Below are 18,123 nucleotides of genomic sequence, written 5' to 3' on the forward strand. Positions count from 1 at the left end.
GGGGAACGTCCTGCCTTACAGGCCACAGTATAAAGAGACAGAGTGTTTTCATGGAGAGAACAAAGGATTCTTCCACCTCACAGAATTGGAGAACCGAACGACATTTATGTTCTGGAGAAGGTATAAAAGATCGGTGAAGAATCCAGCTACGAACTGGTCTGCTTGGTACAATTTTGTGAGGCTCATTAGAGACAATATGGCCATATTACCACACTAAGGTTTATATACTAGCCTCAGCGATGAGACTTACATCTAATGGTTGTATAAAATGATTTAATAAGATTAAAGCTATTTGGAATATTTTGAGATGCTATGTACTGATGTTAATGTGAGAGAATTGTATTTCTGTACAAAGCTTAACTCAGTCATCGGCACACCCCCAGGGACACAGACAGAACAAGGTGTCATGTGACAGCTTTTCTATGTTCAGTATAAAACCCCCACCCAGAATTTCTTTCTTCAGACCAGGCCTCCGCTCCATTACGAGTTGGCCAATAGGTTTGACCATGCATCCCTCTACTGAAGTTTAACCATGCCACGTGGTTAAACTTTTAGACTATCGATACCGACAGAATGATAACAAGTCTTTGATATTAATTAGTCTGCAGCTAGAAATTCGGTATCATTGAACGCGAAGACCGACAAAACTTCCATTCTATAACGACATGAACGAATGTCGCTTTGAAAGATCCATTCTAACCGAGAGAGAGAGAATGCGGACAAAAACTCTCCAACAGGACAAAAACTCTCCAACAAGGATCCCGACGACACACTGAGCATAAATATATATATTGATTGCAATTGTTTCCGAATGAGTGAGCGTTCATGTGCAAAGGATTAGCATATCAATTGTTAATATTTATCAACTCTGTTGTGCCTCCTCAGCTGCCCTGTATCACCCTTTGTTTAACAAGCCGCCATGCCGGTTTAGCCCACTAGGGCACATTACTCTACCATTTCTTTGTAACGATAACTGTTTGTATGCTTTCTGTGAATTACTTAGTTTAGTAAATAAATGATTTTAAGACAATTGATGTATGGATGACTTAGTGAAGACTGGGTTCGTGCAGATAACAACAATTTACGACGTTTGGAATGAGACTGGAGCGAGGTAAAGAATACACCATTTAAACCAGAAGATAATCGGTCAGATACTATAATATAATAATATATAATGTTATAATATAGGAAAGTTATATTAGGAAAATTATAACTTTGTAATCTGAATATTTTCCTTGGTGCCCCGATCTCCTAGTTAATTACAGTTAAACGATTAATCAGTTTAATCGCGTAATAATAATTACAGGGAGTTATTTGATAAACATGTTTTCAGTTTAATGGTGCCCAAAGACACGACATATGTTTTTCAAATCATATGAGCAAAAAATATTTAGTGTTATCTGGGACGCTAAATCAGACTAAATAAAGCGTGCCTGTCTATATAATGAATATGAATTGGGTGGGTTGAGATCATTAAATATAAAAGCACTAAACCTCTCTCTAAAAGCAGTGTTTTTACAGCTAATGCCGGTTTGCCTGAGGCTGACGCCGTGCAGGTGTTTGTACACATGCATATACACACACTCTTATTCAAATAAACGCATACAAGACCACACACATACATGTAATAGTGCCAGACATGCACAATAACATATACAGTTGGCATTGCTGTTATGATTTTAGTTGTCCTTGATGTCCTTTGTCATTTTTTTTTTGTTGCATTGTTTGCTGTTCTCTTCTGTCTTTTTCTTTTTTCTCTTTAGATCATTCTCTTGGTTGTTGGTGCATTGGGGGGGTTCTTGGGGGTGGGGAACGGAATTAATTGTATTTTTATTTACATGTTTCTTCTCGGGGGGGGGGGGGGGGGGGAATGTGAGAGGGGTCTCGAATGGTTGAGGGACAGCTATTGGGGAACTGTGGGGGGATCTTGGAGGGTTCGGGTTCATGTTTTTTGGCCTGGTGGGAGATCTGTCAACGTGCCCTTGGGCAGGAGCATTGGCCCTGGATGCTTCTGTGTGTCGCTCTGAATGAGAGTCTGTTGGATGACTGGTATGGTGTAGTTGTTGAGCGGTTTCTCTGCAAGTATATTGTATGTTTTGGATATTTAATTTAAAAAAATACAAAAATACAAGATAACACCCTCTAACAGAATACAAAGATTACCCCATTAAATAAATACAAGTGTTGACAGAAAACATTAAAATTGACTCGATTTAACTACATCGTCCTTGATGCCGAGACACCACTTTGGAAGGTTTTTAATTATGGGCCATGGCATGGGCTCTCACTCTCGCTTATACCACCAATATTTACTAAATCAGTTCACTATGAATGGAGGTTTCTGTTATTGCAATGTTCATTGGGTTCAGAGATGGACAACACACAACACTGCCACAGGCTCCCATGTCCCTCTCATCATCACCAAGGAAACATGGCATTGTGGGAATCATGCTGTGCGCTGTCCAAGTGGTCTGACTTTCTCATTAGGTTCCTCAGCCCCTGCAGCATTCGTCTTATGAAATGCAGCCCAAATGACACCCTATTCCCTATATGGGGGACTATATAGGGAATAGGGTGCCATTTGGGCAACAGCCATGGCCAGTGAGATTGTGGAGGGGGAGAGAACCCTTATCTGTGCCTCCACAAACAGACCTGGGACAGAGGAATATAATTGGGCTTCCCATTGTGAATGTCCTATAGCTGGCCAACATGGAAGCACAATTGTTAAACACTAAGTCGATTAAATGGGTTAGGGAGTATTGCGCTTGCGAGAGGACCACTCTTTTGTAACCAACAAGACAATATTGTAGCATGTTTAGAACCATATCAGTGGAAATGTAGGCTACACATCCAGTTTGGTTCAGAAAGCCTGTCACCCTATTGCTCTGCGGGGAGCACTCCCCCCATCTTCTCTCCTAATCCTGCAGCATTCAACCAACAGCTTAGCCATTGAGGTTAAACCACTTACCCCTCCACATAGCCGTGTAGTAGAAACCCTGCCCCTCACCAGCCTAGCCTGGCATGGCATTGGCACATAACAGGGTAAGAGGTAGCAAAACAAAATCTGGTGTTTACAGTATCGGAGCGCCACACAGCTGTTGCAAGGTCAGCACAATTGCTTGGAACACATCTAGTGGGCTCTGGGGATTTCAAATTTTTCCATTGTTTTTTCTTTGTTCTTCAGCACAGTAAGTCAGGGGTGAAAATCTGATATCAACTTTGGAGGGGACAATTACATGAAATTTTCTCAAGAGCAATTCCTGAGGGGGACACCAAAAGTAGTGCTGTAACACATAGTCTACATTGTAATATGGTAAATGTATATTGAGGAACCAAAGAAATAAGGTGTTTGCCGTACTCCTAACTACCGGTACCCAAAACTACACAACTAATCACAACAGCAATACCATTGCCTTTAACAAATCTTAGTTCAGTCACCAGTTTAAGTTGAGAGTGGGGGTATCCATGGCATTTTCCAATTATGTTCCTATTTTACAAGTCAAAAAAATTGAGAACCTTTCATAATGTTGCCAAACAAAGACTCAACAAACTTACCTGAGACTCCCCGTCTCTGCCAGTCTGTCCCTGCATATCTGTCCCCAACTCTGCTGTCTGTGTGCCATCTGTTGCCTGCTCTGCCTAATGACATCATTGTGAAACATTTCCATTAGAATTTCATTTCTTTCTTATGAACATTTTAATTTTCTGCTGTTTTTCTACCTGGCTGGCTACACACACAGTGTGTAGGTTATTTACAGTAGGAGATGGGCTTCTATCATTGTCAATCATTCTATTTGGGCTTCGATCTAAAAGGTAGCTAGCAAATGTGAAACGGATTAAAATGACAAGAGTTGACAGCTGTATGAGTTCACCATTTACACAACATACGATGCCACATAAATGGAATAGGTACTAGCTAGCTTAATAGTTAATATTTGTGCGCTAGCTCTGCATATTCAGCTAGTGTGTGTGCGCGATTGACTGGATTAACCTCACGTCAGTTACGTGCATTGAGTGCCTTTCAGACAGTAGATACGACCTCTCTGTTACCTAGCAAGCTAAGGAACTGACAGTGGATCAAACCATTGTGAGGCAAAGGGTGGGCGGGTCGCAATCTTTTGAAACTTAAAAACGCGCTATTAAGTGTCTATAATCAGCACAATTGCTTTCATTGCGTATTATTAATATTATTTAAATTACATAGTTATGTTTCAGTGATATATTGGGGGGGACAAATCATATTTTTCCCAGGATGGGGGGGGGTCGTGTCCCCCCCGGGATTTCCGCCCCTGCAGCAAGTAAACCTCTGCTTTGGTTAGCCTTTGCCAGCTTGTTCTGCGTTTGTACTTACGCATATATTTGTGGAACCTGGTAAGCGAGATCAATGTTCCATCATGTCAAAAATAACAATTATAGCTTAGCGAGGCAATGACAGCAGTGTGGTGGTAAGTGGTTGCCATGAGTAACAAGGTTGGTGCCAGTAATGGCAATGGATGTGTGACAGCATGGGTCAGAGAGACTGGTGTGACACCCTGAACAAATGCCATTATCACTTCATAGCAGGTAGAATTGATCTCAGAGGACTCACGTTGTCAATGAAAAAAGGAGAGGTTAAAACATTTTGTCCCTGCTTTGGTATCAGTACACTTAAGAGGTGCAAAAAAAAAAGCTCAATGGTTCAGCATATGATGCTGAGAACAATGAACTACAATGAACTCATTCCAGCTATGATGCTTGGGATTCAAACCGATTGTAGAGTGCCCTCTATTGGACATACATTGACAGTGCATCTCTCAGTGTTGAGCGCTTGAGAACATTGTCTGACTCTTGCTGAAAGCGCCAATCAATCACAACGACAAACATTTGTCACATTCATTTTATTTTCATACAACTAATAAAAAAAAAAATCTTATTTACAGACATACTATCATTACGGCTTGCAAGGGCGTTTCTAAAATGATGGAATTTACTTGATGACAGCACAGCTCTAAATGCCGATGTTTTCACTTGAGGCGGGTCTTCTTGAGCTTGGAGGAATCTCCTGATACTTTGCGCTTGTGGGACGGGGTGGTGCGGCTGACGTCTGCGCCCGCTGGCAGACACTGGGCCGCTTCAGGAAGATAGTACATCTCTATTGGTGCAGACGGGTCCTGGACAAAAAGAGAATAGACTTATGAACGTTTTAGTATCAGTCTTGATTTTCTTAGTGGAGCAACATATAATATTTTTGATTCCTTCATGGTTTTACAAGAACACTGCTTAGAAACACCTAAAATGGCTTGGTACCGCTTCTTACTTTATCATAATCCAAAAAACAGTTGCAAGGATGTGAAGAACTAGTACACACAACAGCCGGACCGGCTAGTCATGGGGGGGGAAAAAAATAAGCTAATTTGCACTGTTAAAAAATAAAAAAAATTCACCTTTATTTAACCATGTAACCAGTTGAGAACAAGTTCTCATTTACAACTGCAACCTGGCCAAGATAAAGCAAAGCAGTGCGACACAAACAACTACACAGAGTTACATGGAATAAACATACATACAATCAATAACACAATAGAAAAGTCTATATCCAGTGTGTGCAAATGAAGTAAGATTAGGGAGGTAAGGCAATAAATAGGCCCTAGTGGAAAAATAAATACAATTTAGCAATTAAACACTGGAGTGATAGATGTGCAGAAGATGTACAAGTAGTGATACTGGCGTGCAAAGGAGAAGAAAAAAAAATAACATGGGGATTAGGTAGTTGGGTGGGCTATTTACAGATGGGCTATGCACAGGTGCAATGAGCTGTAAGCTGCTCTGACAGTTGATGCTTAAAGTTAGTGAGGGAGATACGAGTCTCCAGCTTCAGATGATTTTTGCAATTCATTCCAGTCATTGGCAGCAGAGAACTGGAAGGAAAGGTGGCCAAAAGGAGGAGTTGGCTTTGGGGGTGACCAGTGAAATATACCTGCTGGAGCATGTGCTATGGGTGGGTGCTGCTATGGTGACCCGTGAGCTCAGATAAGGCGGGGCTTTACCGAGCAAAGACTTATAGATGACCTGGAGCCAGTGGGTTTGGCAACGAATATAAAGCGAGGGCCAGCCAACGAGAGCATACAGGTCGCAGTGGTGGGTAGTATATGGGGCTTTGGTGACAAAACAGATGGCACTGTGATAGACTGCATCCAATTTGCTGAGTAGAGTGTTGGAGGCTATTTTGTAAATGACATCGCCGAGGTCAAGGATCAGTAGGATAGTCAGTTTTACGAGGGTATGTTTGGCAGCATGAGTGAAGGATGCTTTGTTGCGAAATAGGAAGCCGATTCTAGATTTCATTTTGGATTGGAGATGCTTAATGTGAGTCTGGAAGGAGAGTTTACAGTCTAACCAGACACCTAGGTATTTGTAGTTGCCCACATATTCTAAGTCAGAACCGTCCAGAGTAGTGATGCTAGACAGGCGGGCAGGTGCGGGCAGCGATGGGTTGAAGAGCATGCATTTAGTTTTAATTGCATTTAGGAGCAGTTGGAGGTCACGTGCCTTTCTAAAAATGTATGTTTTACTCTGGTGAATTTCTATTTCTTTGCTACTACTGGTATGTAATTGGTATTTGGTCACTAGTTGCAGGTGGAAATGTTACATGGAGAACCTTTAACTGGCCAGGGTGGGTATTATGGAGAAGGTTGATCACATAGTATGGTTAAATGAAGGCACCTTACCATTTTACAGTGAGGGAAAAAAATATTTGATCCCCTGCTGATTTTGTATGTTTGCCCACTGACAAAGAAATGATCAGTCTATAATTTTAATGGTAGGTTTATTTGAACAGTGAGAGACAGAACAAAAATATCCAGAAAAACACGTCACAAATGTTATAAAATGATTTGCATTTTAATGAGGGAAATAAGTATTTGACCCCTCTGCAAAACATGACTTAGTACTTGGTGGCAAAACCCTTGTTGGCAATCAGAGGTCAGACGTTTCTTGTAGTTGGCCATCAGGTTTGCACACATCTCAGGAGGGATTTTGTCCCACTCTTCCTGGTAGATCTTCTCCAAGTCATTAAGGTTTCGCGGCTGGCAACTCGAACCTTCAGCTCCCTCCACAGATTTTCTATGGGATTAAGGTCTGGAGACTGGCTAGGCCACTCCAGGACCTTAATGTGCTTCTTCTTGAGCCACTCCTTTGTTGCCTTGGCCGTGTGTTTTGGGTCATTGTCATGCTGGAATACCCATCCACGACCTATTTTCAATGCCCTGGCTGAGGGGAGGTGGTTCTCAACCAAGATTTGACGGTACATGGCCCCATCCATCGTCCCTTTGATGCGGTGAAGTTGTCCTGTCCCCTTAGCATAAAAACACCCCCAAAACATAATGTTTCCACCTCCATGTTTGACGGTGGGGATGGTGTTCTTGGGGTCATAGGCAGTATTCCTCCTCTTCCAAACACGGCGAGTTGAGTTGATGCCAAAGAGCTCCATTTTGGTCTCATCTAACCACAACACTTTCACCAGCTGTCCTCTGAATCATTCAGATGTTCATTGGCAAACTTCAGACGGGCATGTATATGTGCTTTCTTGAGCAGGGGGGACAATGCCAGCGCTGCAGGATTTCAGTCCTTCACGGCGTAGTGTGTTACCAATTCTTTTCTTGGTGACTATGGTCCCAGCTGCCTTGAGATCATTGACAAGATCCTCCCATGTAATTCTGGGCTGATTCCTCACCGTTCTCATGATCATTGCAACTCCACGAGGTGAGATCTTGCATGGAGCCCCAGGCCGAGGGAGATTGACAGTTATTTTGTGTTTCTTCCATTTGCGAATAATAGCACCAACTGTTGTCACCTTCTCACCAAGCTGCTTGGCGATGGTCTTGTAGCCCATTCCAGCCTTGTGTAGGTCTACAATCTTGTCCCTGACATCCTTGGAGAGCTCTTTGGTCTTGGCCATGGTGGAGAGTTTGGAATCTGATTGATTGATTGCTTCTGTGGACAGGTGTCTTTTAAACAGATAAAACAGATTAGGAGCACTAATCTCAGCTCGTTACCTGTATAAAAGACACCTGGTAGCCAGAAATCTTTCTGATTGAGAGGGGTCAAATACTTATTTCCCTCATTAAAATGCAAATCAATTTATAACATTTTTGACATGCGTTTTTCTGGATTTTTTTGTTGTTATTCTGTCTCTCACTGTTCAAATAAACCTACCATTAAAATTTTAGACTGATCATTTTTGTCAGTGGGCAAATGTACAAAATCAGCAGGGGATCAAATATTTTTTCCCCTCACTGTATGGATCAAATATTAACCAACTGGTTTCACTTTAGATCGGGGGTGACAAACTCATTCCATGGAGGACTAGTGCAGGCAGGTTTTTAATTTTTCCTTTTCAATGAAGACAGACATCCAGGTGAGTGAGAGTTCATTACTAATTAGTGACCTTATTTCAATCAATCAAGTACAAGGGAGGAGCGAAAACGTGCAGACACTCGGCCCTCCGTGGAATGAGTTTAACACGTGCTTTATACTTTCCCAACAACTTGTATGGGTGATAACCATGAAACCAATTTTAAACATGTATTTAGCAAATTGGTTACAGAACCATGATGAATCTGCAAAAATCAACTATCAGGCCTAAGAAGTCTAGTTTTAGCAAAGTGTCTTATTTTAAATACATTTAAAATTGTCGCCAGATTTTTGTACATTTTCACCCCAAATTCGCATTACTAAAATGCTTCCAGATTAAATTCTCGGGTCAGTTAATACAATTTTACTTTATTAAAACCTAACTTATTTGAATAAAACAAAATGTTGCTGTAGTTTTTCCATAAATCATAAAACAAAATTGTTTACTAGTTGAAGTTTACATTCAACTATATTTATTATGTATAGAATACTGTGGGCATGTCTCATTTGTTCCTGTAAAGCTCCAATTGGTTTTAAAATAAAGTTCTATCTAGAGCAGCTGGTAGGTCGTGACCAGGGAGGTTTGGAATGGGTCTCGTGTCTGAGTAAATGAAAATGAAAAAATATAATACTCCAGTCTGAACTCAAACCAGGTAGAAATTGTTTAGAAATAAATGAACTTACAAAAAATATGTATTTTTAATATAGAGCTATTAGCATCGCCATTTTGGTTGATTTTGTAGTCTCAAACCAGTGAGTTTACTAACATTCATCAAGAATATGGGCAACATTTTATTATTGACAATGAAAGACGTGGGAATGTTGCAACATTTAACATAGCATAGTTTACCAAATTGTATTTTTGTGATGTGAATATTGGGTCGCAACAGACAACCTGGTTCAATTTGGGTACCGAGGCAAAACCAGTTGAGAACCACTGATCAAGAGGAGTAGTCCTTTGATGAGCACAAGTAAATGTATTCGCTAGGGGCCTCCCGAGTGGCGCAGTGGTCTAAGGCAATGCACTACAGATCCTGGTTCTATCCCAGGCTGTGTCGCAGCCGGCCGCGACTGGGACACCCATGAGGCAGCGCACAATTGGCCCAGCGTCGTCCGGGTTAGGGGAGGGTTTGGCCGGCCGAGTTGTCCTTGTCCTATTGTGCTCTAGCGACTCCTGTGGTGGGGTGGGCGCAATGCATACTGACATGGTCGCCAGGTGTACAGTGTTTCCTCCAACACATTGGTGTGGCTGGCCTCTGGGTTAAGCGAGCATTGTGTCAAGAAGCAGTGCGGCTTGGCGGGGTCGTGTTTCGGAGGACGCATGGCTCTCGACCGTCGCCTCTCCTGAGTCCGTACGGGAGTTGTAGCGATGGGACAAGACAGTAACTAACAATTCGATAGAGGTAAAAAAAAAGAAGCTTTACAGATTTTTTTTTTAATAATAATAATAAAAATATATATAATAATAATAATAATAATAAAAAAATAAAAATAATAAAAAAAATTAAATGTTTTGCTTCAATTCCTTCAGAATGAGGTTATCATCAAACACCCCCCTTACCCCACTTGGCCTTCGCATGACTCAATTTAATATTTTCAGCGTCATGTTTAGCTCAGGCCTTTTCATTAGGGGAATAATGTAAAAAAATAAAAAAACATCTTAGAAATTGATTTGCTATTAACTTTCTTGGACTTCTACTTGCATTAGAGAATTGTGAAAATTGTGGTAGAATGCATAATATCTGATCCAAAAACATAATGATTATGAAATAGATAAGTACAGATGCTAATTTCAGTGAAACATGAGGAAATTGTGAAAAATGATAAATTGGTAAATGTCAGTTTCGTGAGGATGACCCATATACAGTTTGCCTTCAGAAAGTATTCATAGCCCTTGACTTATTCCACATGTTGTTGCGTTAGAGCCTAAATTCCAAATGTAGGAGGTGTAGGTGACCAAGAACCCGACGGTCACTGACAGAACTCCAGAGTTCCTCTGTGGAGAACCTTCCAGAAGGACAACCATTTCTGCAGCATCCACCAATCAGGTCGTTATGACAGAGTGGCCAGACGGAAGGCACTCCTCAGTAAAAGGCATATGACAGCCCGCTTGGAGTTTGCCAAAAGGACTCAGACCATGGCAAACAAGATTCTCTGGTCTGTTGAAACCAAGATTGAACTCTTTGGCCTGAATGCCAAGCGTCATGTCTAGTGGAAACATGGCACCATCCTTACGGTGAAACATGGTGGCAGCATCACACAGTGGGGATGGTTTTCAGTGGAAGGGACTGGGAGACTAGTCAGGATCAAGGGAAAGATGAATGGAGAAAAGTACAGAGAGATCCTTGATGAGAACCTGCTCCAGTGCGCTCAGGACCTGAGACTGGGGCGAAGTTTCAACTTTCAACAGGAAAATGACCCTAAGCACACAGCTAAGACAACGCAGGAGTGGCTTCGGGACAAGTCTCTGAATGTCCTTGAGTAGCCCAGCCAGAGCTTGGACTTGAAACCAATCTAACATCTCTGGAGAGACCTGAAAATAGCTGTGCAGCGACGCTCCCCATCCAACCTGAGAGCTTAGGATCTGGAGAGAAGGATGGGAGAAACTCCCCAAATACAGGTGTGCCAAGCTTGTAGCATCATACCCAAGAAGACTCGAGGCTGTAATCGCTGCTGAAGGTGCTTCAACAAAGTACTGAGTAAATGTGATATTTCAGTTTTCGCTTTGTCATATTGTGTGTAGATTGATGAGGGGGAAAAAAAAGTCATCCATTTTAGAATACGGCTGTAACAAAATGTGGAGAAAGTCGAGGGGTCTAAATACTTAACCGAATGCACTGTATGTGTGGGGTAGAGAGATGAGGTAGTGATTAAAAAATTGCACAGAGTCCACGCAACGCATGGTAGTTGTTAACCTGTCTGGGCTAGGGGGCAGTATTTTCACAGCCGGATGAAAAACGTACCCAATTTAAACAGGTTATTACTCTGGCTCAGAAACTAGAATATGCATATTATTAGTAGATTTGGATAGAAAACACTGAAGTTTCTAAAACTGTTTGAATTGTGTCTGAGTATAACAGAACTCATGTGGCAGGCAAAAACCTGAGAAAAAAATCCAACCACGAAGTGGATTGTAGTTTTTCAAGACTGGGCCTATTCAGTATACAGTGACTTAGGGTTCAATATGCACTTCCTAAGGCTTCCACTAGATGTCAACAGTCTTTAGAACGTGTTTCAGGCTTTTGCAGTCAACAGAGAGCGAACAAGACCTCCTGGAGTCTGATGACCGAGAGAACGACAGGCCACAATTACGCGCGTTCACGTGAGGAGGTAGCTGTGTTCCATAACGTTTTTCAAAACATTGGAATCGTCCGGTTGGAATATTACTGAAGTTTTACATTAAAAAGGCCCTAAAGATTGATGTTTTACATGTTTCAACGAACGTAAATGTAACTTTTGTCGTGAAACTTTCGGCGCGCTTCCTACATTTGGAGTAGCTTACTGAACGTGCAAACAACAATGAGTTATTTGGACATAAATTATGGACTTTATCTAACAAAACAACATTTATTGTGGACCTGGGATTCCTGGAAGTGCCTTCTGATGAAGATCAAAGGTAAGTGAATATCTGTAATGCTATTTATGATTTTAGATGACTCCAAAATGGCGGGTATCTGTATTGCCTGGTGTATTTTTCTGAGCGCAGTACTCAGATTATTGCAAAGTGTGCTTTCCCCGTGAAGCTTTTTTGAAATCTGTCACAGCGATTGCATAAAGGATATGTTCATCTATAATTCTTTGAATAACAGTTTAATATTTTATCAACGTTTATGATGAGTATTTTTGTAAATTGTGCTGATTCACTGGCAGTATTGGAGGCAAAATATTTTCTGAACGTCACGCGCCAATGTAAAATGCTGTTTTTGGATATAAATATGAACTTTATCGAACAAAACATATATGTATTGTGTAACAATGTCCTAGGAGTGTCATCTGATGAAGATCGTCAAAGGTTAGTGCTTCATTTCGCTGTGTTTGGGGTTTTATTGACACATGTCCTTGCTTGGAAAATGGCTGTGTGATTATTTGTGTCTATGTACTCTCCTAACATAATCTAATGTTTTGCTTTCGCTGTAAAGCCTTTTTGAAATCAGACAATGTGGTTACATCAAGGAGACGTGTATCTTTGAAATGGTGTAAAATAGTCGTATGTTTGAGAAAGTTGAATTATGACTGTTGTTTTTGAATTTGCCGCCCTGATATTTCACTGGCTGTGTCCCGCAGGTGGGACGCTGGCGTCCCACCTAGCCCATAGAAGTTAAGCACATTTTTATTACTGAAATGATTTAGGCTTGCCATTACAAAGGGGTTGAATACTTATCGCAAGACATTTCAGCTTTTTGTTTTTAATACATTTATAAAAATATAATTCCACTTTGACATTATGGGGTATTGTGTGTAAGTCCGTGACAAAAAAATCTCAATTGAACCCATTTTAAATTCAAGAGGTAACAAAATGTGGAAAAAGTCAAGGGGTGGGAATACTTTCTGAAGGCACTATAAACTGCCTTTAAAGCAGTCAGACATATTCCCTTCAGCATAATGTCCCTTTATGAGGCAGTTGTGTGCTTTAGTTACAGTCCCACCAACCTGAATGAGGTAATCTGCGATGAACTCTGGCTTCAGACATTTGACTCCCTGGGACATGGCCTCTGGCACATCCACCCGGAAGTCTCCCGGCTTCAACCGACTGAATTCTGCAAACAGGTGCGTGGTTCCCTTGTACAGAGATGGAGAGGGACTGGGGAGAACCTGGAGAGAGGGTGTGGGAAAAGAGAGAATGGATGGAATAACATCCAGAAGTGTACACGTTGTCAATATCTACAAAGTATGGAGGAGATGGGCAGTCAGATACAAACTTCTCTATCATAAGATTTCTCCATACTAAGAAACAGTAAGTGAAGACTGAGGTGCAGTATGATAGAGTAAAGGCCCTTTCACCAAGTCTGTATTTTTATATTTTTTTATATGAGCACATCTTGCTTATGACACCGTTCACGTCAATTGCGCAATTCAGTTTGATTTGAGTCTTTTTGCATGCAAAAATCTATATTGTTATCTGGAACACTGCCAAAGCTCTTAGAGACTAACCCAGAAACACTTACAGCTGTAATTACTACCAAAGGTGATTCTAACATGCATTGACTCATGGGTGTGAATACTTAGGTAAATTAGACATTCGCATTTCATTTTCAATAAAATTTGCAAAAATGTCAAAAATTTTTTTTACTTGGTCATTATGGGATATTGCATGTAGATGGCTGAGAAAAAAGAAAAACTTTTATCCATTTTGAATTCAGGATGTAACAAAATGTGGAATAAGGGGTATGAATACTGAAGATCAGTCTCCAGCTTATATCTCCTCAAAACTTTCCTCGTCAATTTATATGATAGGCTACATTAATTTAGCATTATCCTATAATGCAGACTAGTTTTTGATATCCTACAGAAGGGATTTGAAGCTAAGGCAAGGTTTTTTATACGTTTCTTTGAAAAATGTGATTTGCTTAAGTGTCTGAGATGGGTTGCAGGCGGCTTTGATTGGTCGGTCCTTTTAGGTGGGTGGGTTTGCGTGTATGAGCTACTAATTCTCTATGTCCATCCATAAAGTTTCCCAGGCCTAGCCGATCTGGACTACATCCTTTAAATATAGGCAGCAAGCGTCATGTTGGTCAGCATATGTGCAAGGAATGACGACAGGTGCCAGTTTTGCGTTTCCTCTTATTAAATGGGGTGCAACTGAATAAAATGTAGCCAAGCTCCTTTTCTGATTCATCCTATCCTAATATTGTCAGCAGCATATTATTTTTCCAGTAGTACATGATTTTTCTCCAGCAACAAAACAGTGTCAACATATGTGAAAACAGTGCATCTCTATGATCTGTGGTTATAAAAATGAGGTCCTAAGAAATGCTTCTCTGTGACTTCACAGGATTAAATGCAAAAGATTTGTGATTTTCAAAACCTGCAGTGAGTTTTCTAGCCCAAGGGAGGGTATTTTCTTGCTCCGACGTCACCGTGAATCTCATAGCGTTTGAAAATCAAAGTTGATCAAATGTTTTTTTTGCTGTCATCGGGTAGAACTTTATATTTCTTTTTTTTTTTTTTTTACGTAGAAATGTGCCGTTTTCACATATGTTGACACTGGTATTTTGCTGGAAATAATGACAATGAGTTTGAAAAGTGGAGTTGTCCTTTAACCTGTTGGGTCTAGGGGGCAGCATTTGCACGTCTGGATAAAAAAAATGTACCCGATTTAATCTGGTTACTAATCCTACCCAGTAACTACAATATGCATATACTTATTATATATGGATAGAAAACACTCTAAAGTTTCCAAAACTGTTTGAATGGTGTCTGTGAGTATAACAGAACTCATTTGGCAGGCAAAACCCTGAGACATTTTCTGACAGGAAGTGGATACCTGATGTGTTGTATTGACTTTAAACCTATCCCATTGAAAAACACAGGGGTTTAGGAATATTTTGGCACTTCCTATTGCTTCCACTAGATGTCACCAGCCTTTACAAAGTGTTTTGAGTCTTCTGGAGGGAGATCTGACCGAACAAGAGCCATGGAACGATGATGGCCCATTAGACACCTTGCGCGCGAGTTGATGTTGGGTACCCTCGTTCCAATACGTTATAAAAGAGTATGCATTCGTCCACCTTGAATATTATTCATGTTCTGGTTAAAAAAGGCCCTAATGATTTATGCTATACAACGTTTGACATGTTTGAACGAACGGAAATATATTTTTTCCCCTCGTTCATGACGAGAAGTCCGGCTGGCTTACATCATGTGCTAACGAGACGGAGATTTTTGGACATAAATGATGAGCTTTTTTGAACAAAACTACATTCGTTATGGACCTGTGATACCTGGAAGTGACATCTGATGAAGAGAATCAAAGGTAATGGATTATTTACATAGTATTTTCGATTTTAGATCTCCCCAACATGACGTCTAGTCTGTATCGCAACGCGTATTTTTCTGGGCGCAGTGCTCAGATTATTGCAAAGTGTGATTTCCCAGTAAGGTTATTTTTAAATCTGGCAAGTTGATTGCGTTCAAAAGATGTAAATCTATAATTCTTTAAATGACAATATAATATTTTACCAATGTTTTCTAATTTTAATTATTTAATTTGTGACGCTGACTTGACTGCCGGTTATTGGAGGGAAACGATTTCCTCAACATCAATGCCATAGTAAAACGCTGTTTTTGGATATAAATATCAACTTGATAGAACTAAAAATGCATGCATTGTCTAACATAATGTCCTAGGAGTGTCATCTGATGGAGATTGTAAAAGGTTAGTGCATCATTTTAGCTGGTTTTATGGTTTTGGTGACCCTGTCTTTGACTTGACAAAACATTACACACAACTCTTGTAAATGTACTGTCCTAACATACTCTAAATTTATGCTTTCGCCGTAAAACCTTTTTGAAATCGTAAAACGTGGTTAGATTAAGGAGATGTTTATCTTTCAAATGGTGTAACATAGTTGTATTTTTGAAAAATTTGAATTTTGACATTTATTTGGATTCAAATTTGCCGCTCTTGAAATGCACCTGCTGTTGATGGAGTGCACCACGGGTGGCACGCTAGCGTCCCACCTAGCCCCAAGAGGTTAAGAGCTTTGTTGGTACCTTTGCTCCACCAGACTGCAGTAGTCGTCTGAACCCTGACTCTCTGGTCTGGTCGATGTTTAGCATGACTGTCCAACCGCTGAACGCTCCCTCCAGGTTGTTCTGGTCCTGCAGGTTCCTCCTCCAGCGCATGGCAGCCAATGCCAGCCTCTTCTGATGGGAGCTGATGGAGGGTAGGGCATCCAGGATGGAGCTACTGCCCCACTCGTACGCATCCTCCTGGAACACACAGTATGTACACCCTCTCCATTAAATTCAAAATGCATAAACAAGATGTATTTTTTTTAATTGAGCTGCCCCTTCTTGGATAGGTCTCTCATGTGAAAGATGTCTTCTGAACTCATTGGGACTTCCTGGTTAAATAAAGATTCAATTCAAAAAGATGGCGCTACGAGTCTGTGGAGGAAGTGGTGGCATGTTGTGGTGGTCTGATGCAGATCCTGACCTGGATAAAGTGTCCCACGGAGCGACAGGCCTCCAGGTAGGAACGGTGCAGGATCCACTTCCCGGAGGCCATGGCTGCCAGGTACTTCTCATTCCTCAGGGGGCTCCCCACAATGATGTGGGAGCAGCTGGGGTCAAAGCACTGTTTGTCCAGCACTACGCCCCCTACAGGAACCCAGACATGTAGAGTCAGAGAAATGCAATAGGGGGGACTGACAAACAGGACAACAGACCGTCTCAGAAGAGAAAGAAACAAGATATTTTAAGACCACCGCAAATAAAAAAGTAGACACGGGGTGAGTGCCCAATGTACCCTTTTCCCTATATGGTGCACTAGTTTGAACCAGAACCCTATGGGCTCTGGTCAAAATAGTGCACTACATAGGGATTAGCGTGTCAATTTGACACGCAACCAACGAGTTGAGGCTACTTTAGATTTTGGTCATTAAGCAGACACTCTTATCCAGAGCAACTTACAGTAGTGGGTACATAGATTTTTATACTTGTCCCCGGGGAAAAACCAAACCCACAACCCTGGCGTTGAAAGTGCTATGCTCTACCAACTGAGCCACACGGGACCACATATGTACCAAAGAGACGGTAAAGATGGCATCTAGTTAGTTAGGTGGTCAGGGAGGAGGACAGACTCACCCAGCTCCTCTATGAGGGCGCTGTAGTCTATCCTCTCCTGGGGGTTGAGGGAGGAGAGCTGGAACCGAGGAGGCTCCTTCTCCGGCTCACTCTCCTCTTCCATCTGTTGACAGCACAGCCTTTTTAGCATCACAGTACACCGCCGTGCCGCTAAGTAACGATTCACATCTAAACATTTACTTATAATATCACCTTACAAGAGGGAGGGAGGGTGAGTGTGGTTACCTGTGGCTCTGGGGGCACGGGGGGGTTGGCGAGGGGGAAGGCGATGCTGGGGGCTTTAGGGGTGAGGAGGTCAGGCTCTGGCGCCTCCCCTGGCACGGTCATCACCCTCTCACCCATCTGCTGGTCAATCACATCACACTCCACTGAATAGGAGGGAGAACGTTTCACAGGTAAATATTTGGCAACTCAATAGTAAGAATCTGTTGCTGCAGGTGCATTGGCATATATAACATGATTGAAAAACTGAATTTCCAAAGTCTATTGCACTCTCTTTTTAAATCCTTTGAAACTTCTGCAACACTTGAGTGTGATTGAAGACAGGGGACTACTTTTTTAACTCCGCCCCCCCTCACCCATTTCCACCATTTCAGAGTCGGTCATGGAGTCCCGGAGTGTGTTTCCGGCATTGTCAGAGTGGGATAGGGGTGCTGCTAGAGGTACAGCCAGGGGCTCAGAGTGCTGGGAGGGGCTGCCGGGCCATTGCAGGTTGTCAGCCAGCTTGGCCCTCTCCTCCCGGGCCGTTGGGTCATCCCACACGATCTGCTCACTCTGAGACGGCTCTGTGTTCAGGTCCATTGCTGCCTGACGAGACATCCTGAATAACACCAAAGGAGGGAGACCGAGAGAGTTAGCCCTTTTTCACACTGTAAAGACATGATGTACATGCCTTACTTACATGGCAAACAAAGACATTTGAAT

The 18,123-nt window shown here is 41.7% G+C and overlaps 1 protein-coding gene across 1 annotated transcript in view; it reads right to left on the reverse strand.

Moving 5' to 3' along the window:
* Positions 1-4,862: 4,862 nt before the first annotated feature.
* topbp1 (DNA topoisomerase II binding protein 1) overlaps positions 4,863-18,123 on the reverse strand; it is a 36,482-nt gene continuing 23,221 nt past the window's right edge. The window contains exons 21-27 of the mRNA XM_014180907.3: positions 17,778-18,019; positions 17,425-17,567; positions 17,200-17,302; positions 16,550-16,713; positions 16,105-16,323; positions 13,042-13,203; positions 4,863-5,150 (exon numbers count right to left, since the gene is read on the reverse strand). Of these exons, the coding sequence (XP_014036382.3) occupies positions 5,004-5,150; positions 13,042-13,203; positions 16,105-16,323; positions 16,550-16,713; positions 17,200-17,302; positions 17,425-17,567; positions 17,778-18,019 (1,180 nt within the window). The 3' untranslated portion in view covers positions 4,863-5,003. The remainder of the gene's footprint in view (positions 5,151-13,041; positions 13,204-16,104; positions 16,324-16,549; positions 16,714-17,199; positions 17,303-17,424; positions 17,568-17,777; positions 18,020-18,123) is intronic.

Source organism: Salmo salar, chromosome 29, assembly GCF_965601325.2.
Source record: "Salmo salar chromosome 29, fSalSal1, whole genome shotgun sequence".
Classification (NCBI taxonomy): Eukaryota; Metazoa; Chordata; class Actinopteri; order Salmoniformes; family Salmonidae; genus Salmo; species Salmo salar.